A 26530-nucleotide genomic window follows, 5' to 3' on the forward strand; every position below is an offset into this window, starting at 1 on the left:
GAAAAAAGGCAGTTGCTGCAGAGCAAGGTGTGAACTCCTCCTCTCAGGATGACCACTCAGGGTGCTGCTTTTTTTGGCAAATGGGGATAACACTCCTGGGCAGGCTGGCTTTTGTTCATGAAGACAAGTAGGAGACAGGGACAGAGAGGGAAACCCAGTGCCCTAACTGGATTTCCCAGCGACATGTAGCCCTCAGGTAGTCACCCCTCAAGGGAAGTCTACCAAGCGCCTGATGACCGAAGAAGGGTTCCGACATCTTGAAAGTGACTAGAGTAGCATGTTTTTGGTTGCATTTAAAATTGATAGTACCTCCTAAAATCTGTATCTCCAAAACCCTCAGTTGGATTTTGCTCATCAAGGTCTCTAAAAATTCATAAAAATTATACTCTGTTTATAAATTGGTGTCCTCGTTCTTTTGTGTTGTGTTAATTCTTTGTCTAGTACCGTTAAATGCTTCACACCAAGTTTCTTTGTTAATCCTTGCTGCTCGAAGCCAGAGCTACCCAGGGTTGAGCTAACAGTGACACAAATGAGCCTGACTGGACCCAATATAGTTTTTGCTAGTGTATTCCATGATAAGGCCCCACAACTATATCATATAATATACCTAAATCCTCACAGGGTCTATTAAGCATGACTTACAGAAATTTAAAAATAGGTTTTAGGCTTCACAAAATGGGTTATTTTGATAGTTTGAATTTTCGGTTTAAAAGTGCAACAGCCAAGATATAAATGGTAGGTGTGAGTTCATGTTTGAACTGCCACTGTAGTGGGGGGCCTGGAGGGTGTTACACTTCACTACTGACATTTAACTTACAGGCCCTGGGTGCACTTTGTACACTATACTAGGGACTACAAGGTAAGTTAAATCTGCCACATTTTGGGTATGCCGATTTCACCCTGCTGAAAGGGGGAGCCCAAGCACTTCATCACTTATTAGCTTGGATAAAGTGTTTATAGTTGTACAGCCAGCAAAAGTATATAGTCCAGCAAAAGGTGAAAAATCGGAGGTGACCCTTCAGAAAAGGCAAATTTCTTTCACAACCTATGTGCATTCCGCTGTGCAAGATCTTTTGACCTCCTCAATAGCCTAAATTCTTCCCAAAAGTATTTTATGCATGTTGAGTGGGACCAAAGGATTTGTTAGGGACCAATGTTGCTACAACCACTCCAACAGAACGTGACTCCTTGAAGCCCTATATTTACCAGTCTTGCAGGGGTGTGGTGCCTTTGGTTTAATATTTCCAACATTTCTTCTTTATCCCCTGTTCAACATAAAAAATCTATTTCCATTGCCCCTCGTTTTAATTTTATCCCAAATAATTTTTTCTACATTCTATGGAATGAAAATTTCTCTCCTTCCTTTAACACATTTAATAATCTGTGTATCCTGGAGATTGTCTGTCACTGTCATGATTAGGAAAAGGTTTTTTGAAGGATGTCAAATCCCTTATTGCTGCTCTTCAGTTTGGTATTGCTGGATACAGTGTCGAACATGGAAGTATCAAAAACTCTTCATCTCCAGCTGCTTAAAATCCTTTTTAAGTTGATTTAATAATTTTACCTGCACCATCCACATCATGTTCTTCAACGTTGTGCAACCTCCCTCCCACTGTTTCTGAAGGTCTCCGTATTAATGTCTTTTGTAAAATCAATGTTCCACCCTTAAAGGTGTAAATTGGGAAGGTATGAAGTCAGGCTTTTATGTGTGGCCAAACTCTTAAAGTGGTTACCTGCAGGAGATATGTAGAATCTGGGGTCTCTTAAAGCTTTGATGTCCAAGGCGCCTTTTGTGTCCAAGGTGCCTCACATAACAGCCCACCTCCTAACACCAGATCTTTCATACAAAAGTTTGACCCTTCGTTGGTTTCTCTTCTAGTATAGCCAGTGAGAAACATTGGATGAGTTGCATAATAATGAAGTAGGGTTGGGACTCCCATCGCCCAAATATCTTGACCCTTATTGTGCATTGCTTCTTAAAAACTCATCCTCTACCAAATGAAATGACAGTAGGTTTCTTTTTCTGCTGTACAGTCTTTGCGTATATGTAGTGCCATTGTTTGAAATAACATATGGCAGCAATGTGCTTTAACCAAATAAGGTTTTGTATTTCGAGCTTTTTAGACCTTTTCAGTTCAGTGAGGTTGATTTCCTAAATTTTTTCCAAGCACCCTGATAAATTAATACTCAGGTGTTTAGTGTATGTGCTCACTCATAGTAGACTAGAGTCCCGCACTTTAATGTATATATCTTGGTTTTTGGGGACTGAAAGTTTGGGATTTTTGATTCATATGGGATCATTTTAAATCCTTTGGTATTCTTATAATTCTTTCATTAGGTGGGGTAGGAAGTAAAGGGGCTATGTCAGTAAAAGAAGTAAATCACCAGCAAACACGGTGAGCTTAATTTCTTGTGGCCCTAATTGTATTCCCTTTATCAATTTATTAGCTCGAATCCTTTAGGTAAGTGGTTCTAGCATGAGTGCAAATAGGAAAGGTGAAAGGGGACACCCTTGCCTATTTCCTCACTGGATACGGTCATGTCAGGAGAGGGTGCTTATAGCCCTATCATGAGGGTACCCGGTAGAAAGCTGTTGCCATAACCGCTGCTCTGCTCACAGGGTATGCTCCGTAAAGTGTCAGTCGACCCTGACAAGCTCTTTCGATATCCAGGATAAGTACAACTGCTTTTCTGTTGCTTTTACTTCTGATGTCAGTTAATTGGAGGTCTCTGATGGTGTTATCAGTAGCTTGTCTGCCTTGAATGGAAATAGATTTATTCGGATGGACAAGATTCTTTATAACTGTTTCCAACCAAAGCATTGCTATTTTTAAGAGAATTTCTGCATACATAGTCGGTAACGAAACTGGTCTGTATGAAGGACAATCATCAGTCTATCGGGTTTGGGGATGAGGGATAATATTGATTCTGATATCACTCTCCCCTTGAGAATTATCTGCCTAGTAGACTTTGAGGAGTATTAACAGCAGTGTAGCACTGAAAAGGTTACACCTTCTCATAGAACTTTTCAAAGCACTATTTTTTTTCATTTCCTTCCCTCATACACAAATGGCCCCCCTCTTTTTTGACTTTCACTATGTGACTTTTCGCCTGGATTGCTCTAAGAAGGCTTATCAACAATCTACGATTTAGTTTTTGCCCAATCCATAAAATCAGTTATCTAGTCTTGGGGGTAAAAAAGCTAGTTCGGTCTGTTTTTAGCTAGAGCTCCAGTTTGTTCCCATACTGTTATACCTTTTCTCAATATTCTCTGATACTCTGTACTACTGTGTAGTTTTCCTAATCTTGTTAATTTGTTTATAACTTTCATAAGGGGAGCTGTTGCTTTTTATGAAATTTCCAAGAAGGACAGAATGTAGGGCCTTTCACTGCACTGATTTCCTCATGCCATTGTCTGTAGAGTGTTCCTTGATACTGTTGCATATGTTTTTTGTGACTGGGTCTCTTAATACTGCATTGTTGATGCATCAGAGTACCCCTCATTCCATGACAATATAAAGGGTCCACGTGTCATATCTTGAAATTCTAGTACTAGTGTTTTGTCTAGCAGGATGTAACCTGTACGGGCACAGCTTGCGTGTGCTGCTGAAAAGTGAGTGTACTCCTAGTGAATGGCCGGCTCACCACCCATCTGCCAATCCCAGTTCTTCCAGGGAAGTCATTGCTGAGATTGAAAACAGTCCCTTCCCCTCCAAATTTTCTTTGTGCTCTATGGAAGCTATTGTTAAAGACTCCCTATTGTGCATACCTTTTGCCGCCGCACATCCTAATTGTCTTTTAAATGCCCTTATGCTCCTAAGGCACATTTTAAATTGATTGGTACTCTTACACAAGCCATTTTCTTTTCTCCCCTGATGAAAAGTCTGGTACTGGAACATCTTTGTATTTGAGGTGCTTTAGATTCTGCTGCAATAAGTGAGTTTAACAAGTTAGCCCTAAGTCCATGTTTAATAGTGACAGTTTTTTAAAGATCCTTTTTCGCTTTGTGGGGCTGTTTAATCCCCTTGCATAAGGTGTAATAAACAAACTGTCGTAGTTTGGACTCTTGCTCTGTGCAAGACTGCTGGTTCCAGGATGACAGTACTGATGTTTGTAGGCGACTATGCCTATCCTACAACAAGTCGCAACTGTAATCCCAACCCCTCCGGCTCACTAGCAGTACTTCACCAACAACCCAAACAGTTAAAGGTGATTTGTGGCAGCCTTTACGCATGGACTCAGAAGTATGACATCTCAGGGAGTGTTGTGGTTAAACAGAGATTACCCGTTTCTCACAGATATACCATGTCTCAACCAAACACAGGTAATAACGAAGATGCAGTAATGTTTCAATACCTTTTATTTAATACAATCTGCAATCTGCGGTAAATCGCATGGGCTGCAATGATTAGGATAATGAACAGTGCAAGAGATAGAATTGTAAAGACGAGAGTCATGATTATGAAGACCCCCACCATCTTGCGTTAGCATGAAAAGACATAAAGTGTATAATATGCCCTAGTACCCTATCATAATAGGCCTAACCTTCTACCTAGAGGAGAGCTGGGTTTGTTAAACCTAATCTGCCAATGCCATGTCCCTGGAAGGAACCCTCAACCCTTGTTACCTTGAGATGAGGTCTCGAGCTTAGACCTCGGAAGAACACGAAGTCCGGGTCAGCGTCAAGGCGACGTGCAGCATCGATAGCAGCGATGGTATCAGGTCGGGATCCCTCTGATTATCTGTCTAAAGTGTGATGTATTTATACAGATCTACTTGGACCCCTGACGTAGATTGTTCCAAAACAATAGATAACACTGCATGCTTGGGACGGTAATTTCTAATGTGAGCACCTACAGTTTGTTTGTCTTTGTTGCATGAGTTGGCGCCTTAGCGCGGTGACACTGATAACATAACTCTAAACAAAAGGGCCCAACTATAAACAAGGCAGCCATCTTAGGAGAATTAATTAAATATATGGTCTAAGACAGAGCAAGCTACGTAGGTTAAATGTCACTAGGTGACGAGAGCACGAGTCTGTAAGCCAAAGGTTAAGCTAACTCCTGTTATCCCATTAAAACAAACTAGGATTCACTACAAAACTAGTCATTTGTGGCCATTCCAAGCGCTGTTGTCTTACAATGTGTGACACCTGAATGCTCAAGAGTAGTTTCAACTCTCCCACAACTTTACCCAACTCCTTTTTATTCCCTCTCCCATCCCAGACAACCAACAGTATAACATCTAAGTGACCTATCAATCCACAATAATGGGTATCTGATGTCATATCTGTCCTTTACAGGAGGCTGGCTCTGGCTGCACCCCTGAGGGAAAGACTAAATGTAAAGCAAAGTATGTAGAGCAAAGCAGCCCCTTTTGGACCAGTGGACTGGTGGCCTAGCCACCACACGGTCTTTTATTTGCAGTCTAGATGGTTTGAGGTTCCATCCTTTTTCTATTCTCAAGGATCTTAAACTGACTGTAATTCTTCGCCCCTTATATAGTTGTCCCCCGAGTCTTGGGTGTCTTTTGTTGGCTCTCCACTGACTTTTTGACAGTGTCCCTACTCATCACTGCATCTCACCAATATTTCTCCTTTCCTCTGTGCTTGTCTTTTGTGAGTTCAGGAGACCTTGCACTCTCTGGTTGAAGCAGTTCTGGTTATGTTATTGTCCTTCTCTTGGCAGGCTGAGGCTCGGTATTTGCAACTCCAAAACTAATGCGCGGGTAGAGGCACCATTTATAGTTGATGTCTTTGTTGCTCTAGAATATTGTTTTTCACCCGATAGCTTGCTTTTTTTAGGGTTATATCTGATAGATCCTGAAAGATCTAATCAGTTTTAAGAGACTGATCTTTCTCTTGATACTACCTTCAGAACCTTGTCAATTTGTTTAAAGTGGTGGAGATGTGCATGAAGATATTTGGAGATATTTTTGCTCCCGGGCTTTCCCCGGTGTCCTAGGATTTGAACAGGTTCTCTTTCTCCTTGGTTGAGAATAGCATCCAACACTTACTTTGTTACACCTTTCTCTTCTCTGCCTCTTTTGGATCTCTCTACTCTCCACATGTGACATGATCTCCAAGATACTCTTTCCACTCAAGACCATGATTGGAACTAACACAGTTGAACCTTTCTACCTGGCCATTAGTTTGTGGATCTTATATGGCAGTGGTGACATGCATGATGCCACAATTTCTAAGGAAATGTGTCATGGTAACAGACACTAACGGAATGCTTATCTCAGTGGCTAGTGGCCTAGGACGTCCTTCTCTGGAAAAAGCACTTTGAAACACTCAAAAGCTACTTCTGTGGTGATTTTTCAAACAAACTTAACCTCCAATAAATGGCTACTTAATCTGCAGTCAGATGGCAACTGTTAAGATGGTCCTGGAATACCAAAAGCTAACTTTTTGTGAAAGGTTGCACCTTTGTAATCTATTTTCTAAATGTTTCTGCTTCTTCTGAAGTCTAATCTGCTTTGAGGCGGGCCCTACATTCTTTAAGGTCGAGAGTTTATTTGTCTTGGACATTGTTCAGTGTTTTCAGCCTATTGCCTTACTCTTCACTTCTTTCAGACTGCATTTCAGGTCCATTCGGACTACCTCTATTTTTGTCTTTATTTCAAAGTAAAATTGCTTCGTAAAACGTTTATCTCTTACTCATTGTTTCATCTGTGTTCAAGGACTCGCCATCTTTCTTTTTAGTATTTTTTTTTTATTGTTTTGTCACGAAGAGACTTCTGATCCTGCTGAAATTGGTCTCTAACATTGATATCCTTCTGGTTGCTTTCTGCTACCATTTTGAGACTAGAGGGTCTAGTTGTGGAATGCTGGGAGGACTTGTATTGTTACATAAATACAACTGGGGAGCCATTTCCTTCTATCTTTCAGATTTTGTTGGGGCAACCAAATTTTCTTCTGTTGCACAATCGTTGCCTTTTTAGTTCTTCATGGGTTTGATATTCCCTGTATTTTCATCAAGGGGGATTCTACCTATGAGAGGGGGCAGGGAGTTTTCATGGTTGTCCATTGTTGTCCTGTCCGAGGCATATTTGTATTACTGCCTTTAATGGTTAGTTGACTAATTTGCACTGATTTTATAATTCAGTTTAAGTTCCTGTGGTGCCAGATTTTTCAGTGCGACCTGATCAGTCTATTGGAGTAAGCCTGCTGTGGACTCCCTTAGCCTCCTTTCCCCCACAAACATTGATCCTAAGTATTTGCCCAGTTTTTCTTGCTGACTGTGCTCGCCTGTTATTACAAGCGTATCTCATTTAGTATTTTGCCTGATTTTGTACATTTCTTGATCTAACCTCTGGCTGCTATTGTTGGGAATTTGGTGCTCTCTTCTAGACCTTACTGCTAGTTTGCACGTTTATTATGCTTCTTGGATATCCTTGGGAATCACCTTTTTTTCCCTTTGTTTCTACACTAATGGGAGCCCAAGCTGTCGTACACTTATCAGGAGTGTCATGTCGGGAATCTTAGACCAGTCCACATTGTCAATCAGGCCCACTGCTCTGTCCACAAACACTTTAGCTCCTGTTGAGTGTCTGCTTTCGGAATCACTCCCCTGTAGCTCCAAACTGCTCTTAGGAACTCTTCGTGTCTTTCTTGGCTGCCTTTTCTCAGCAGTGACAGCCTCTTGCATGTCCTGAGGCTTAAGTGCCATTTTGGTACAGTGCCCACCTGGTTGAGGCCACGCTATGTCTTCTTTCGTGGTTCCCTCACCTCCAGTTCCCCTGCTGGCTTACACGGGGTTTCTGTGGCTGTCATGATCTCCTTCTCTGGCATCCAGTATGTCATGCATATACTACTTTGCATCTTTCCTTAGATGGTGATACCCACCAGTGTAACTTGATACTCAAGCATTCTCGCTCCTGCTGGTGCTGCCATTTTGGCACAATGCTCACCTGGCTGTTGTTTGCCTGGCTGTCATTTTCTGCCTGTAGGGGGCACCTTCCTTCTTGTCCACTACTTAAACCGATCAACCTAGTTTGTTGCCAGACACCAGTCCGACCACCCAAGGGGTGGTTTTGGTTTGTGGTGTGAGGATATTCTTTCCCTGTGGCCAGAGCAGAGCTGCTGGACTATACGCTCTCATTTGGATAAGGCATAAAAAAACTTTGTTTTAATTCTTATGATCCTAAAGAAGGCATTTTATTAAGTCGATTTTTAAAAGAAAACCTAAACCTACTTTGCCCATTTTAATGAAAAATCCTCAACTATTTTTATTGAAGAAAGGCCAAACGTTTACCTTTTAAAACATAGGAGAAACGAAAGAACAATGTTGGTACAGGCATAGCTGGCTTAACAGCGCGGGCTTTGTAGAAAAACTGTGTTGAACCTTTAAGGCTAACCTGAGTATCAGAGAGTTAGTCTTCAGTTCATCATTTTGCACTGCTTTGTGAGGATCCCTGGACACGGACCATTTTTTAGTAAGAAGATTTTGCCCCTTAAGCTTTAGGATGTTAGTGTAGCTCATCGACTTCATCTTGAAGTCGAGCTTACCTCTTTCAAAGTGCCTTCTTTCATGAGAAACATCCCTTCATTAGTTATGAAATGCCTTAAATATGGGAGGGAAATATCTGAAAGACCCCCATGATCTTGGTGTTCTGTCTTACTGAGACCCATGGCATTAAGCAGTGTCCTCACTGTTTGAAGATGTCAAAGAGAGCTCTGCGAGACCGTGATGAATTAAAACTGAGAACAAGAAAATATGGCAAGTCAAATCCTCCTGTTAACTTTGATGGTCCTTTCTCATCTATAAAAAGGTTGGGTAGTCTACATGAGTTTCTGCCTCCTCCTTAAAGGTTTTACTGCTGCAGGAAGGTCATCACATGAAATAATGGTTAAAAGTCTTAAATTGACACTCCTGATCGCTGTCTGGGAAGTGGGCATGAGAGATCCGATGCCAAGTTTGCTGACACTATAGAAGATAAGAAATTTGCTGGCATCAGCTGAGGCAACCATCATCAAACTCTCCTTCTGCATTGTTGCAATCGATGCCAAAGACATCAAGATCAAAGTCACCATTGAAGATGTCATCTCTCATGTCAACAAGGTCAATAAGAGCACAGCTAATGTCAGAGGGATGCTGGATGTCGAGGTACATCACCAGAGACAGCAAGTGAGCGATAGATGTCAGGCATACCATTGATGTCGGGGAGATGATCGCTTTGGAAATGAAGACCTACAACTCAGGGAAGATGTCCTTTTATTGCAGGCTGATACGTTCTCTTTCCTTGGTAGAATCTCTCGCTCATGTGAAGCAGATATTATTCAGATGACTAGCAGAGAAGATTCTAGCAACGTAGGAGTCACCTCTTCAAGCTCCTGCCATTACTCCTAGAAAACATTGTCTGCTTCTCAAAGTCCTTCTAGAAAAAGGATTGAGATGACTAACTTGGAAGTTCTCCCTCAGCGTACATCAACAGTCAAGCCGCAGTAGTGTGGACAACAGGAACATCCCAGAGAACATCCTCATCAGCATTCCACTTGTTTTCCTTTGCAGGTTGGTATGCATTTGTTTATTGCAAAGACACTGTTGAAGGATCGATATGAAGTGGTGCACAGTCTCTAGATTGAGATCTCCTTCTTCATGGTATGGTAAGGACGTCCGTTCTACAGATTTCAAAAGATACAGTTCTTCTTCCTCATATTCAGGATCACCTCCGGGAATGCCACCAGTAGATGACTTTATCAGTTTTGTAGAAGTTTTGAGCAGAGGCACTTCCAAGCTCAGCATGACTTTTGAGGCTTGACCGGTTCCCTCTTCAGTGATTTGCACAACTCTGCAACATAGACCCCATCCAAAACCTCTTAAGCCTTTAGTTGCAGGTCTTTTGGAGCTACTCATGTGGATTATCCCGGCACCATTTGCCACTAAAGCAACCAAGCAAAGCTATTGGAAAAAAATATAAAAAATCCCTTCTCAAGCATCACTTTTTTCCGAAACTGATCTCGTTCTGACTGTCATCCTGGCTAATCTCTTGGCTTTTGAATACTTCTGTGGCCTTTGTATAGGGCGAGTTTCATGGCCAAGTCTCCCTGTTGTAAAGCCAGATGCCCAATCCTGTTCTGAGGTGTTTTTTGGATGTCAACTATTCATCTTCTTCACAAAACTTGAACTTTTCTTCAAGTAGGTGCTTCAAACTAACCAGTATATCACAGACACCTAAAAAGGGGCTATTCAGACCTTGTGCTACCTGCATGAAGAAGAGGTTTCATGTTGATAACCCACATGACAACTACATATACTGTCTCTACTCAAACCATAAGACCAGAGACTGCAAGGTATGTCAAACTTTCTACTAAAACCTTAAAAGATACAGAGTGTGTCTTCTCCTGCAGCTACAGACTTTAAAGACCAGAAGCAACCCTGTTTCTGACGATGACAGTGCCTCCTCTTCTCTGTCAGTCAGTAAAACTCCAGTGAAGAGGCATAGGGAGGATACCACCAACAAAACTCCAAAAAAGGTACTTAAGAAATCATCTGAGGGCTCCTGTAAGTGTTGCAGCGCTTCTAGAAACATTCTGCCAAGATGGATAAAATGAGGACAGATTCCTTATCAAAGTCTAAAAAGTAATGTCAGTCTGAGCCTCCAACACCACCTCTGCAGGTCAAACACAAGTAAAAAAAAAAAAAAAAACATTGTCTACACCCTTGATGGCAACATCGTCGACGATATTACTGGTAACAGCACAGGCATCGAGGAAAACTTCTGCCGTCGTCACCATTTCGGTGTCGACAGCAGCATCCACAGAGTCCTTCTCAACAGTCTTGCCATCTTCATCAGCGGTGTGTACCACTAAGTAGCTGTAACAATCTCTGTCGATGATATGTACCTTGTCGACGGTCATCCCATCATTGACGCTGCCGCCGAGGAACATCCTGATTACACTACTGCTGTTGACAACAATCCCATCTAGGATGCACCTGTCGACAACACCCCCATTGATGACCATCATGACAACGCCACCACCATTGATGACGACGGTTCACCTAACATCAACGATCATTGAAACACCGGCAAAGAGACCGAGACCATCAACACTGCCGCTTTTCTCGTCAACTATACAGAACCCGCTTGAAAGACATAAAAAACATAGCTTGAGACCATCTCAAATCTCCTAGTAAAGTCTCACGCCTATTACCGTCCCACCTGTTGAATGAGGATGATTCAGACAAAAATGGATTATATGGAGTATTTAAAAGCCCTTCCCAGTTGCATGTCAAATGTCTGGAATATTCAGACGATGACTCCTATTACAACCAGCAGTATTATCACCAACCATCTCGGCCACAACAGGAACTGGTATGTCTACCTTCTGGTTCGGTGTTGGACCTACAGGCTATGTTAACAGACTACAGAAAACTCTTCCTGCCAGTACCCACATCTGTACAACAACAACAAACTGCTGTGATGCCATCAAGACCACAGCAACCCCAAAACCCTCAGGTCTGTCCTCCGCCTTATTCGCACCCATCAAGACGAATGGGATGTATTTATCATACGAACACCTGCTTCTCCCATTCAGCCTACAGTAGAATTCTCCCCCAAGTCCCCCCACCCCCCCACCCTGGAGGATATAGGGGTTTTTCATAATTTATTGGAAAGAGCGGACACACTTTTTAATTTGCCAATGCCATCAGCACAGCAGGATTGTTTCCTGTATGTTTTTAAAGAGCTCTGCAAAAAAACAATCCGGGCTATCCCAGTCATTGATTACGTTTGGAACCAAGGTTGAAGATCATGCGCAACCCTGCAGCAGTCCCAGCAGTCTTAATAAAGCTAGACAAAAAATATATGGCCACAGACGACGCTCCGGCATGTTTTATAGGTCATCCAAAGCCAGACTCTGTTATTTCACAAGCAGCGCAACACCACTCTAGAAACCCTTCTGCACCTTTAACTACACCACCAGATAAGGAAGTAAGGCGCTTCTATAACCTCTGTAAACGTTTTTCTTTGATGTCTGCCATTGTAGTGCGAGCTGCAAACTCTCTGGCCCTCCTTGGAAGGTATGACGGGCAGCTATGGTCGAACATTGCCCAATATTTCGAAGAACTCCGGGAAATCATCAGGGGTGAAACAAAAAAGATATTATTGCAAGAACAACTTTCTTCTGCTGAGATAATTCACTGTGCACTCTATCGCAGCCATGGGTTTTAGACAATTGGCTGGGGCAGCAGTGTTAAGGCGACAAGGATGGCTTAAGGCCACTAATTTCCGGCCTGAGATGCAGACAAAGATTTTGGATCTCCCTTATGATGGGGAAGCATTATTCGGGAAGCACATTGATGATGCGTTTCAGGCTATAAAATTAGATACCGATACTGCCAGATCGCTTGGCACTCTCCAGTTCAGAAAAACAAGTTTTTGTGGAGCCTGGGGGAGACGCCAGCCTTCATTTTGTGGACGATACCAGCAATATAGATATCCAGTATACTATTCTGCTACCCATACCACCAGGCCGCAGTATCAGCAGCGGCAGCCACTTTCGGCGGCATACAGCAGGTCTCCAGAAAGAGGAAAGCCTAGGAGACAGGGCAAGGATTCCTCCCGTAGACAATGACTATGTTCGAGCACCAGCCACCTCTTGCTGTTCCCCATCAAAACCTCATGGAACTCTGAAAAATCACCTCCATCGCTGGCGTCAAATAACCAAAGATCAATGAGTACTAGATATAAAACAATTCGGCCACCTCCTACAGTTTATACAAATACCGCCATTAACACCACCTTCTCGGGTGCAACAACAACACCTGCGTTTACTCAACTTAGAAATGGATATTATGTTAAAAAAGGATGTAATAAAGATTGTGCCTTTTTCCCAAAGGGGGAAAGATTTTTACTCCCGCTTCTTCTTACTTCGAAAAAAGTCTTGATTATGGAGGCCGATTCTGGATTTAAGGAAGGTAATCAAGTACTTGAAAAAGAAAACTTTCTGCATGGTCACATAGCAGGACATCTTGCAACTTCTCGACAGAGTGGACTACATGGATTACCTAGGTCTTCAGGACACCTACTTTCATATACCCATTCATCCAAGTCACAGAAGATTACTGAGATTCACGGTAGCCGGCTAGCTCTTTCAATTCAAATTACTTCCCTTTAGCCTCAAATCCGCACCCCAGATTTTTACCAAATGGCTAGCTCGAGTCACAGCTTACCTCAGACGCAACCGACACCAAGTCTTCCCATACTTGGACGACTGGCTAGTAAAAGCACCCAATATCCAGGCAGCCCACACATCCATTGCAGCAACCCTGCTTTTTTTAAAGCAATTGGGCCTCAATTTCAATCAAGAGAAATCGATACTCCAGCCATCCAAACATATAGCATTTTTGGGAGCTATATTAGACACACAGCAGGCCAAAGCATACCCAACATTGGACAGGCAAGAAAAGTTGATCGCACTAGCGAAACGTCTGCAAACAAAAAAGTCTTTCAGTTCGACGATACAAATCATTATTATGAATGATGTCATCTTGTATCAATCTGATCCCATACTGTCATCTGCATATGCGCCCACTACAGGAGGAGCTGCACAAGCAATGGAAACAGGCACAAGGGTCTTTCGAAGACCTAATACAGGTAAGTCCACTAATGATAACATCTCTCAAATGGTAGACAGTTTGTGTAAATGTCTCGGTAGGACTACAATTCTTGTCTCAAATTCCCCCATTAACAATAACAATAGATATGTCAATGGACGGATGTGGCGCATACCTACAGGATCTTCAAGTAAGCGGCAAATGGCCCACCTCTCACCGCACTCTCCATATCAACCTCCTCGAACTGAGAGCAGTATTTTTGGCGTTACAAGCCTTTCTTCCAAGAATTCGCTGGACGTCTGTGCTTGTCAGAACAGACAATACCACGACAAGGCATTATATCAACAAGCAAGGAGGAACTCATTCCCATCTTCTACCCCAGGAAGCACAAACCATTTGGAATTGGTGCATTCAACATTAGGTGCACATAAAAACAGAATACGTCCCAGGCCATCAGAATGCCATTGCAGATTGTCTCAGCAGACTACCAACATCTACCCATGAATGGTAATTAGATCAACAGACACTGAATTAAATATTCCTTCAGTGGGGCAAGCCGAACCTGGATCTCTTAGCGACCTCCCAGAAAGCCAAATGCCGATTTTACACAAGCTGGCATTACCAGAGGGGTTTTGGGGAGATGCCTTTTTAATTGCATGGTTATGAGTCTATGCTTACGCTTTTCCTCCAGAAGGTGATCAGCAAGATAAAGTCAGAGTCCTGCCAGATAATACTAATAGCCCTTGGCTGGCCACGCCAACATTGGTACACAGAGCTTCTACTAATGTCCCTATGTCCACCCATAAAGATAAAGCCAATTCCGCCACTGGTCACCATGAACCCGGCCCAAGTGAGACATCTGAATCCCAAATTTCTGAGCTTGTTAGCATGGCTCCTAAGTTCATTGAATTCAGCCATTTAAACATCCCTAATGACTGCAAGGAAATAATAGACAAAGCCCGGGCAGACAGCAGAAACAAAACATGCTGCCTAAAGTGGAAACAATTCTGTTTGTGGCGTAAGTCTGCTAAAGTGCATCCTCGGTCTTCCTCTCTAGAAAAGATCTTACCTTACCTGTTGAATTTAGCGCGCTCAGGATTGCAACATGAATCTATTAAAGTTCAGCTGGCAGCCATCTCTTGCTTTAGAAGAATATCCGGTAAGTCATCTCTTTGGTCTTACAGGCTTATAAAGCAATTCTTAAAGGGTCTTTTTAAATCCTTTCCTTCAGTCAGACCCCCTCTTCTGACATGACAATTGAACATGGCTTTGGCCAACTCATAAAGGAACCTTTTGAGCCCATTCATAGGGCGGACATGAAATATCATACATGAAAGGTGGCACTCCTCCTAGCACTTGCTTCTACACATAGGGTTAGTGAAATGCAAGCGTTCACAATACAGGAGCGTTCTTTTACAATTCAGAGACGACAGAGTCCTTAAGTACCAACCCTAAATATATACCCAAGGTCCCCTCAGACTTTGATCTTAATGAATCTGTGGTATTGAGGACTTTCTTCCCTAGGCCCCAAATGGCGGTGGAAAGATCACTTCACTCGCTAGACCTGAAGAGATGTCTCAAGTTTTTTTTGGACAGAACTAAATATTAAAAAAATAAAAACAACACATTTTTTATAGCCTACATAACCTTAGAAAAGTGTTCCCAGTGACTAAACAGACTATTTCTCAGTGGATTACAAGTGCAACTGTTCATTGCCATCAGAAAGCTGGTTTACCTTTAGACTTTAAGGTATATACATTCAACTAGAGCCGTTTCCACGTCCTGTGCGCTATTTTCAGGAGTGTCATTACCGGACATCTGCCGAGCTGCAACGTGGGGAAAGGCACATACCTTCACAAGACACTATTGCTTAGATATTGAAACGCTTACGGATGCAGCAGTTGGGCAGTCAGTACTCAGACATCTGTTCCAATGAAGGTGAGCCCTTTGGTATTACCCACCATCCGCTTTGTTACTGTATAAATGCACATTTTCAATAATTTTGCAAGTCTTCTGTTACCATATTTAGAGCCAAACATTGCTGTAAAGGATGCTCATACCGTCTTATCATGCTAGAATGTTTATTTCGCTAATTACAGAAAATGTGCTACTTACTGCTTGCTATTCTTATTCAAGCATGTAAATCTATGAAAGTTCCAATACTGGAGTCAGAAATAAGTTACTTACCTGTAACTGTAGTTCTCCAGTATTGGAAAATTTCATAGATTCACATGCGAGCCACCCACCTCCCCTGAGCAGCTCACCTTCATTTCATCGGTATGGTCTTCCCATTAGCTCTACTGCTCAGAAAATCTGAGGGAATTCAGTTCCTCTCTGGAGGGTTCTAGAGGGTGGTGTAACCTGATTGGTGGATTCTGGAGTTTGGTCCATTTTTACTAAATGGCTGTGTGATATGTTACCAATCTAAAGGCCTAATGCCTGTAATGTGTATATACGTTACAGCACTGCTTTTGTATATCACCGGGGACTCCCATCTTGACTACGGGGAAGGATTCAAGCATGTGAATCTAAAAAAGTGTCCAATACTGGAGAACTATAGCTACAGGTAAAAAATGTATTTCTTCTCTGGCACATCTCTGTTTGGCTCCTATGCGGATTGTGGTATGCATAAAATGGAGTTGGAAGTGGATACCCTGAAAGTAGTTGGTCTGGAGAAGAAAAAGACTTCAGTCATACTAGTAGATAACAGCTGATTCAACACTCTTACTACCAGCCAGATATGTACTTGCAAAACAGGGGCAGCATTACCATCACCGCTCACAGTACAGGCAGATACGTCAATCGAGTAGGAGGATCGGCAGCCATCAACATTTACAGGGAAAATCCAGTCAAACACAAGACCATGATTCCTCTATTCCATCGTCATTGTTAACCACTTGTCAGAGAGGCAAAAGATTACAAGATTCCTGGGTGCTCTTATTTGTAAACAATGACAGAGCTTTGGGGCTCAATCTTTCCCCTCTGGGTGTTAAGCTTATAAATTCGAGCCTCCACAAGCTCCGTAGTTCGTTCATTACTGGCAGTGAGAGCTACAGAAAGAGTGCCAGATTCTCAGAGAAACTGAGGCAGAATATTTGGAATTGGCGAATATCCAAGAACCTTCCGATTCAAATGCATTCAAAAGGTTCACCTGCCAAGAGTTTAAAATTAACAGGCGGATACTCTAACCAGGTATATGAGGCTGTGACTTGGTCATCAGTAAAGGTTATCTGTGATGTATTTGAATGCTTGGAAACACCAACCATAGATCTCTTTGCCATGGCTGATACAGAAAATGTGAAGATTTTCACATCCAGGTTCCTGGAACAAGTCTATTGATGAGGTGTTTTACACCAACCCTTTCCCCAGCCCCCTCACATGGGAGTGCTGGCCAAAGTTAAACAAGATAAAACTAAGATTATTCCAATACGGCCTCAAAGGCCAATGGAGTGGAAGTACAAGGATTGGCTGCACCTGTCCAATGAAACCTAGGATGAAACCTAACAGGTACTTCCTGATTAGAGGCCAAGAGGAAGGTTCTGCTCTACAGTTTGATATTTCTGTGTTTGACTGCTTGCCTCCTGAACACTTGTAAAAAGTCCAGGTATAGAGCTTTCTAAGCTGAAAAGGCATGGATGGCCAGTAGCGAACCCTAATACAGTACAGAAGTCCTTCCAGTAGGTGGTAACTTACACACAATCCCAGACCATATTCTTTAATCCCTGCAGAGCGCTTACTTGGAGGTTCAGCATACCTTTTGCTAAACACTTTTTTCTGGATTCAGATTCCAGAAGGGAATATCCAAGTTGTTCCAAGATATCCAGGTTGGTCAAGGCTCTTCCCCTTGAACCCGCACATTGAAAGAGCTCGATTATTCTGTTCTCCATTCAAGAGTATGAGCAAAGATCCTATGATGGAGAAGAGGAAGCTTCGTACCTATATAACTTGTTCCGCGTCATAGGAAACCTTCCTGAATTCATGGACAACCCTTCCTGTTCCCCGAAACTCAGGGTGACATGCAATCTAGTAACAGTAAAGTTATGGGTCATTAAGGTGTCAGTGTAATCAACAACTTTAAAACTGAGAAACACTCGAAAATTAAAGAGAGTCAATGAAATGCAGATGCCTCTTTCTTTGTGCGGTGTTCAGTTCTATAGAGATCACACTTCCCATAATATATTCGTAATGCCTGCAGTGTATCAGAATCCTTGGTAATGGGAGAATTTCAATTTGAATATTAAACCTAACTTGACAGGTTGAAACTTTACTAGTTGTGTTAATATGTACATATTGCAACTGCAACCTTGAATGAGCACATTTTACTTTAATAAAATAATGTTAATAAAAAAAACTGAAATGTGAATTGGCTGCATCAAATGTTAATAGACTGGTAATTGGTACAGATTTTTGCATATTTGAATGGGCAGCATTCTCTACAAATGTGGATTACATGTTTTCCAAATGTGACAAAGCCAGCACGAGTTTCTTTTGCGCATGGGTAGCTACAAAGAATATACGTATTTTTTATTTCAGGAATCCATCTGCAGCAATTTGGAAAGTAAAACAAATATGAAGACTGTTGAGACCACACCAGATACGGGTACTTTTGACTGTCTTATACCTTTTGTTTCGATTTCTAAGTGGCGATCCAGTAGTCATTAACATCTGCATAAAAACAGTGTAGCTTGCTTACACATATTCTGATTGCACAGCATCGTCCAGACTTGGATAAACCTATTTAATTATAGCAGAAGAACCAAAATGGCAATTGCCTAAATGTAGATGTAATTTGATGTATGCTCATCCTTTGTTTCCGCAAAGGTTGATAATGTAAATATGCTAAATCTCTGCTTAATTATATTCTGTCCATTTTAATCATTCCTGTTACTAGTAGATTTTGGGCAGACTACATTAGCACTCTGTACTTTTCAACATGTGCTCTTTCTTTCAGTTTGATCATTTATAAACATATAGGGAATGTGCTATTAGTTTACAATTCAAATATAACGTGTCAAATATACATGCAGGTGCCTGTACCAAATACAGTTACCGACCTCGAAGATCCTTCTCCATGCAGTCTGTCTGCAGCAGAAATGTGAACCACATTTTTCCTCCTAAGTCGTTTCGACCTTTAAACATGTTTATTAGTTTTTTTTTTATAATAGCTGCTACAGGCATCACAGCAATAGGCGTCATGCCACCACATGCGGCTTGTGCAGATGTACAGTAGTGCTATACTCGCCCAGTTGTCTGGCTGTGACCCGGGTATCAACAATAAACACTGTAAAAGCAGGTAAAACAATCAAACAGAAATAAACATGCTTATGTAATCGTATTTGTTGTAAGACTAGTTAGATCATGCAGAAGGAGAGGGTTGGGTGTCCAGTTGGGGTAGTCAATAAGTGTGGCTGGTGGTTGTACATGTAGTCCGTGAGTGCAGTATCACACACCAATGATTATGGTGGTCATTATGAACAAGGCGGTAAAAACCGCCCTGGCGGTGGCGGTAACTACCGCCAACAGGCTGCTGGTACGGACCGCCAAATAATGAAGCATATGAAAAACAAGTTGTGGTCCATCCACACACTGCCATCTTTGTAGTCCCAACGAGGACAGAGGAGGCCTCCCACAGGCCGGCGGAAAGGACCTAGCCACCCACCAAATAATGAAACAACAGACCGCCATCAGTTCCGGGGCGGGAGCCACCGCTAGGCAAAGTGTGGCAGAAAAAAACAATATAAATGGAAACAGAAAACGCTGACGCAGACATGGAGTGAGAATTGGAAATAATGCCAGTGCTGCTTCTTGCCATATTCCTTCAGGACCATGACCGAAGACGACAGTAAGTACAGCCGCCTAGTACACATGGGAAGAAAGACCTACCCCACCCACCCTGCAACGCACTCCTAACCCCTCCCACATCCCAAGCTATACATACCATAACAAAATGTACTTACCAGACACAAGCCAACAAAGACCTGCAACAAAGTACACACATGTGCACACCACATCCCCACAGTGAAACGCTGAACAACATCACTATATTGTGCCAACAGCACTAAGGGCACTGAAATTTATTTACATGAAAAAAGTAATGTCCAAATAAGGCCTTTGGCCAGTCCATTAGAAAATCCCAGAATGGCCAATGTAGGCCGAACTTCACTCCCACATATTCAAAGGGTACTCCACTTGAAAGGAGCATCAATGGGGCAGCCAGGCACCTCAGGGAACAGGGACGGGTGGTAGCAGGGGTGGGGACTTATGTCTGGAAGTGGGGAGGGGGTTCAGCTTAGTTTTGGGAGGTGGAGGGGGTTTGGGCTTGCCCTTGGAAGGAAGGGGAGTGGGCTTGGAACGGGGGTGGCATAGGGACCTGGGGCAACACTGGGCTTCCTCCCTGGGGAAGGGGCTCAGGAATGGTAAGGGCGGACATGGACGAGGAAGGAGTGGACTGGGAAATGGCATGGGCACGTTTAGGTACAAGACTGGGTGGGCCAGTGGGCTCAGACAGGTCAACACGGGATAGGAAAAGCTTCTTTGGAGGGGATTTGGAGGCAGATCTGGGAGTTGAGGTTGAGGGAGTGCTCGTATCAGATGTAGGTGTGCCAGACATGGAGTCAGGTGCCTGTAAAGTATGCTTATGTGTGGTGGATGTGTGTGTTGTGGATGTGTGCTAATGTTTTTGTGTTTTGGGAGGGGGGGGTGGGCACAGTGGGACATGACAGGCTGCCAGTGTGTATGGATGTCTGTGTGTTGCAAGTGTCAATGTAGTCGTGGTGAGTGCAGGTGTAGTGCCTGGGGTGCATGTCTGGATGTCAGATGTGGTGACTGCACGAATGGGGGCAGCAGCAATGACTGAGGGTGCAGAGCGTGTGGGTGTGCATGGTGAGGTGACAGGGCGGCGGGGGAGGTCGACACACGGGGAAGTGGATGTTGTTGTGTGTGCTTTTGTATGTTGGGTGTGTGCATGCCGGTGGTGGGAAGTGTGGTGCTTGTGTTTTTCAGTGTGCTTCTTGCGTGTTGATCTGTGCGCATGTCTCTGTGTGCTTGGGATGGGTGAAGGGAGTGGGGTGCTGGAAGGGATAGAGAGGGTGGGAGTGAGGACGGAAAGAACAGGGTTACTGGCTGCCATCAAAGAGGAGGCCGGAGCCTGAAAAGATCTCTGTAGGCCAGACATGGCACTGTGAATGCCTTCCAGGTATGCATTGCTTTGCTGCATCTGGGGTGCTAGCCCATGGATGGCATTCACAATGGTTGTCTGCCATACAGAGATAGTTCTCAGGAGGTTAATAGCCTCCTCCGTGTGGGCAGCAGGGCTGACTGGGGCAGGGGATGAGGTGCCTGTGGCGAAGGAGACGCCCACCCTCCTGGGTGAACGGGCACCGGCAACTCGATGGAGAGCAACCAGGAGTGATGGTATTGGGGATGGCGGAAGATGGCAGAGAATGGGTGCGCCCAAGTATGGTCCGCCCCCACCAGGGAGCTGCCATCGGAGGAGGTATCATAGTCACTACCTCCAGTGGTAGTTGCCTCCCCTGTGGTACTCCCCTTGCCCTCCAACCCACTGGTCCCCTTGACGTCGCTCAACTCTGCCTCCTTGGAAATGTGGGCTGCTGCATTCCCACTCGCCGGTGCTTCAGCTCCCTCGCCAAATGATGCTAAAGTACACAAAGGACACAAGAGCACAGGGGTGGGGAAACGAAACACACACTCCCATCCAGGTCACGCACGTACCCTCAGCACAGACAACATACATAATGAATGTGCCCCTGACTAGTGGGCATGACCCCAGAATACACCACATAACCCTCATGAAACACGAACCTGATACACTGTGTGGAGTACACCCATGAGAGACCATGCCCAGCCAATGCACTTACAAGTCCATAAGGCCACAATGAATACCATTTGACAGAAAGGGGAACTCCCATTGGGCTATAGAGCCTGCCAAAACTAGCCTTTACACCATCCCAACGACTTGGAGAGGACAGGACTGCAGGAACACACCTGTCCAAGTGCCTGGCACTACAATGCATACATACCACGGCACCCAAATACATCCATCAAAGCGGTATCACACCAGTGTTGCTACTCACCTCCCTGTGGCTGCTGTGCTGCCTTCAAGCGCCCATCCAGCTCCAGGCAGGCCACCGCCAGAATGCGGAAGCCATTACGGGGGCAGGGTCCGACGGCCACCCCTTCCTCATTGGCAGGCCTTCCCCAGCTGGACCTCTCTGATCTTCCTGGCCCAGCGCCTCAGGTCCTCCCACCGCTTCCTGCAGTGGGTGCTCCACCGGTTATAGACCCCCAGGGTCCGCACCTCCTTGGCGATGGCTTGCCACAGGCCTTTCTTTTGATGGGCGCTGACCTGCATGGGACACACAAAGCAAATAAACAGACGTCAGTATGTGTGCACCGAATACAAATGCCATGTTGTTCCATATGGAATGGTCATTGTTGACAGGCAGGTTTTCAACTCACAGGTAGAACGTGCCAGACAATCTACGGCTGGGCAGTCACACATCGAACCCACATGCATACAGGCATCCGCCACAATCACACACATCTAAGGATGACAGATGCCAACTCACCTCCTCCTCTGGTCGCCCATACAACTTTGCATACAGGGTTAGGACCGTGTCCACCATCTTCTCCAGCTCCTCTGCGGTGAAGGCCAGGGCCTGTTCCCCTGTAACACGCACCATTTCAAGGACCAGAGTCAGGACACAGCAGCACACGCAGTGGAGTACTACCCTTTACGGTAATCAGGAGTCAAGTGTCTGACAAAATGGCGCAGGTACCGCATTGGTGTGCCCCGCAGGCAATGATCATGATTGGCCCAGGTTTCCCATTGATAACCATGTAATCCAATGATCAGGTGCATAGCGGTGAACACCGCCTTCCGCCATAACGACTAACGCCAGCCAAATTAAGTCACTTTCACTCTATCATACCTGGATGGCAGGAGGCTGCCATTTTGCTACCACCACGTCTCCATAGCCTGGCCAGGGTCCTCATCCAGGGACCCAATTTCTCTCCCCTTTGTCGTTTGCTGACATGATTCTATAATCCTCACATGTACTCATCTTTGGAAGTATGTCCACACTGTGATGCCATTATGACAGAGGTAACTCAGCATACAATTGCCTGATGGTGTACCTCATACATTCCGTTTGTGTGTGTCACCTGCGTGTTGCATTTTTAAAAAAACAGTGACATCATGGGATTCAAGTGTAAGTTGACATTCAGAATGTGTTCTCCCCATCCCCCCCATAGGTACAGACCCATGTGGTGGGGGAGGGCCCCATCTGTATACAGACCCCTGGTATATCTGGAAACTATGGAGGAACTTAGACTCAATAGAGCTACAATCCATGACCTATGTGCATTAATGGATCCTGCTCTGAAACCAGCAAATCTAAATCGGCATGCCATCCCTACAGCTGTGTAAGTGCTATCTGTGCTCCATTTTTTGGCACAGGCTCATTTCAGATGACAGTGGGCATGGGTGCAGGGGTCTCACAGGCAGTGTTCAGCCAAAACCTTTCCAAATTCCTGGATGCCTACATTCAACACTTGCTAACAAATGCCCAGTTTCCCCAAAGGGCTGAACTTCCCGGCATCAAATCTGGATTTTATGCCTTCGCTAATATCCCCCAGGTGATAGGTGCCATTGATGGAACTCACAGAACTCTCATACCCCCAAGAGTGAATGAACAGGTGCATTGAAATTGTAAGAACGATCACTCCATGAATGTACAATTGGTGTGTACTGCTGATCAGTACATATCACATGTCAGTGCCAGGTTCCAAGGCTTAGTCCATTATTCATTTGTCCTGAGAAACAGCAGTGTGCCACACATGATTGAACAACTACAAGGGTCAGAGGTTGGATCATAGGTGAGTGTGTATGACACTGTATCAGTACATAGCTGACAGCCAGGCTGTATGCAAGTAAGGGCAGTTTGTTCAAGTCCTCTTTCGCCCACTTTTGCAGATGATTCTGGCTACCCCAACATGCAATGGCTCCTGACACCTGAGAGGCATCCCAGGACAGATGCAGAGAGGAAGTATAATGAGGCCCATGGACTTACTAGGAGGGTGATTGAGCACTTTATAGGTCTCCTGAAGGCTAGATTTCATTGCCTCCATCTCACTGGGGGATCCCTGTGCTATGTCCCTGACAAGGTGTGTAAGATAGTGGTGGCCTGCTGCATGCTGCACAACTTGGCTGTGAGGAAAGCTATCCCATTTCTGGAAGAAGAGGGTGCTGCCCAACCAGCCCTGCAACTTCAGAGAGGGAATGAGAGTGATGGTGAGGAGGAAGAGGGGGAAGATCTCAACTCCATGACCCAGCTAATCCGCCTATACTTCCAGTGATTCTAAGGTACTGTTCAATGATGCTGATGTATTCACTTCATAGTTTGTCTGACTCAAGTGATAAGTACTGTGGTGTTTATTGTCCGCGACAATGCTAAATGATGATTGAAGTGGCATATGCTAGGAAACCCAATATTATTTACAGTGTGACATACTTCAGACACTACAGTCCGTTGGATCCCCTCATCCTATAAAGGTGTGATTATGATATTAAGTGGCTAATGCATACACACTCACAATTCCTATCTCATATTGACGAGGGACATACAATTTCAGTGCATAGGTGTATTTATTGAATGTAAGTGTCTTAGGACAGGGCAAGGTAGTGGGCACATGTTGCAAATATATATACTCTGGTACATATGCTCAGCTGTTGGTGGCACTGGATTTTGGTCCATGTGGCCATTGGAAGATGGTGTGATGGCAGTGGCATGTCAAAAAGGTATCTCAGTGGCACACAAGGGAGACAGTTCAGGGCAGAGTCACTTCCTGGCGCTGGGCTTGGTCTTGGCTGGTGTTTCAGTGCCATATCTGGGTCTGAGGGCACGTTTGCGAAGGTGCAGCTGGGCTGCAGGGGTAGGGGTGCTGGTTTCCTGCGTGTCCCTTGGCAGTGCCACCAGTCCAGTAGCTGCTGCAGATGTAGATGGCAGGACAGTGTCCTGGCTAGTGGTCGTGGCTTGCAGGTGGGCGCAGGACTCAGACTGGCTGTGGTACTGGTGCTGCAGCACCCCTGCTATGGAGGCCATGGTGGCATTGAGCTGATTCCATTGTTCCATGGCCTCCTGGTGGTGTGCTATCTGCAGCCTTTGATTCTGCTCCAGGGTGGCCAGGATCTGGCCCATCCTGTCCTGGTTATGGTGGTATGCTCCCAGGACCTCAGATATCACCTCCTGGGCTGCTGCATCCATCCTTTGGCCACACCCCTGGGCCACTGATGCCCTCGCACTGGCCCTAGCCTCCTTTGCCTGTGTCCCCTGCACAGGTCTGGCAGTCCCACTTGCAGTTGGCTCTTCATCATCCTGCCTGTTGGTGGGGGGAGAATCTGGCCCTGTACATGTAGGCTGCCAGTCTTTGGCCGGGAGACACTGGTGTGGCGTTGTTTGGCCAGAGCTGATGATGTTGGCTGGGTGGTAGGGGTGTCAGTGGTATCCTGGGTGGGGCTGCAGGAGGGTGACAGTCCAGGACTGTGTGATTGACCAGGGAGTTCCTCTATTTCCAGACATCCCTCTGCACTTTCCAGAGTGGGGCCTCTGTTTTCAGGTGGAGCGCTGGCACTCCTTGACGTCTCCGTCTGGGTGGCATGGATGGTGGTGCCTGTGTGTGGGGGAATAGACAGGTGGGTGCTGCGCTGCTCTGCACTATTTGATGGTTATATTCCCTCTGTCTTGGCATGCCAGGTCCCTTTGTGTACATTAGTTGCATTTTATGTGGGGGATGAAGGTGTGCGTTGTGTGTGCTGTAGTGTCACTGGAAATCCATGCAGGGGTAGGTGACTGTGCACAGGGGGCTGGATGGAGGTCTGTTTGTGGGATTGTGTGCATGCAGGGAATGTGGACTGGGTAGGGGATGGGGCCCTGGTGGTAGTGAGAGGGGTGGGGTGATACATGCATTATAGGTGGAGTGACTGTTACGTTATTGTAGTTGACTTACCCAAGTCCAGTCCTCCAGTGAGTCTGGTGAGGCCCTCCGGGTGCAGGATAGCCAGGACCTTCTCCTCCCAGTCGGTGTATTCGGGGGGGAATATGTGGGGGCCCAACACCAGTCTTCTGTATGGTGATGTTGGGCCTGGATGCCATTGACCGAACCTTCCTGCGCAGGTCGTTCCATTTCTTCCGGATGTCGTCCTTTGTGTGTGGATGGTTTCCCACTGCGTTGACCTTGTTGACTATTGTCTGCCATAGCTCCATCTTCCTGGCCACGGGTGTCTGCTGCACCTCTGCCCTGAATAGTTGTGGCTCATGGTTCTTAGCTTCCTGTCTGTGAAGCGGGCGTTCTTAGGGGGTGCCATGGTGTGTGTTGTGGGTGTGTGTTGTGGGTGTATTGGTGAGGATGCTATTATGTGCTTGTGTGTAGCTTCTGATGGTGTTTGGGGTATGTATGTGTTTTGGTGGTGTATTTGGGTGTGTGACTTGTGTGATGTTGGGTTCAATGTATGTGTGTTGTGTTGTCAATATCTGTCGTTCTGTTGGCGATGTAAAGGATTGTGGGGTGTGTATGTGAGTGTTTTATATTGTTGTGCATATGTGTCAGTTGTGTGGGTTTCAGATTTGCCAGTGTGTGCATTTGTTGTTGGTGGGTCCCATTGCTGGCTGTGGCAGTCTGTGCCGCCAATGGTCGTTCGGCATTCACTATCCGCCACGCTGATTTGAGCATCCTTATTTGGTGGGCGGAGGATTTGTCTGCATGGCGGTGGCGGGGTGGGGTGTACTGCCTTTCCGCCGTCGTAGGCCTCAGCGGTGGGTGGAGGTTGCAGACTTTTTGGAGGTTTAACTTTTTGGAATCATTATTCGGTGGTGTACAGTCTACCGCCACTGGCGGTCTTCTGTTCATCATCGCCACGGCGGTGACTACCGCCAAGTTCATAAAGAGGG

The 26530-nt window shown here is 44.9% G+C and overlaps 1 protein-coding gene across 2 annotated transcripts in view; it reads left to right on the top strand.

The window, feature by feature from the left end:
* MEIKIN (meiotic kinetochore factor) overlaps window positions 1-26530 on the top strand; it is a 637531-nt gene that overhangs the window by 133174 nt on the left and 477827 nt on the right. For both annotated transcript variants that reach the window (XM_069202007.1, XM_069202008.1), the window contains exon 4: window positions 18096-18162. In XM_069202007.1, the coding sequence (XP_069058108.1) occupies window positions 18096-18162 (67 nt within the window). The remainder of the gene's footprint in view (window positions 1-18095; window positions 18163-26530) is intronic.

The sequence above is a fragment of the Pleurodeles waltl genome, chromosome 7 (genome assembly GCF_031143425.1).
Source record: "Pleurodeles waltl isolate 20211129_DDA chromosome 7, aPleWal1.hap1.20221129, whole genome shotgun sequence".
Lineage (NCBI taxonomy): Eukaryota > Metazoa > Chordata > Amphibia > Caudata > Salamandridae > Pleurodeles > Pleurodeles waltl.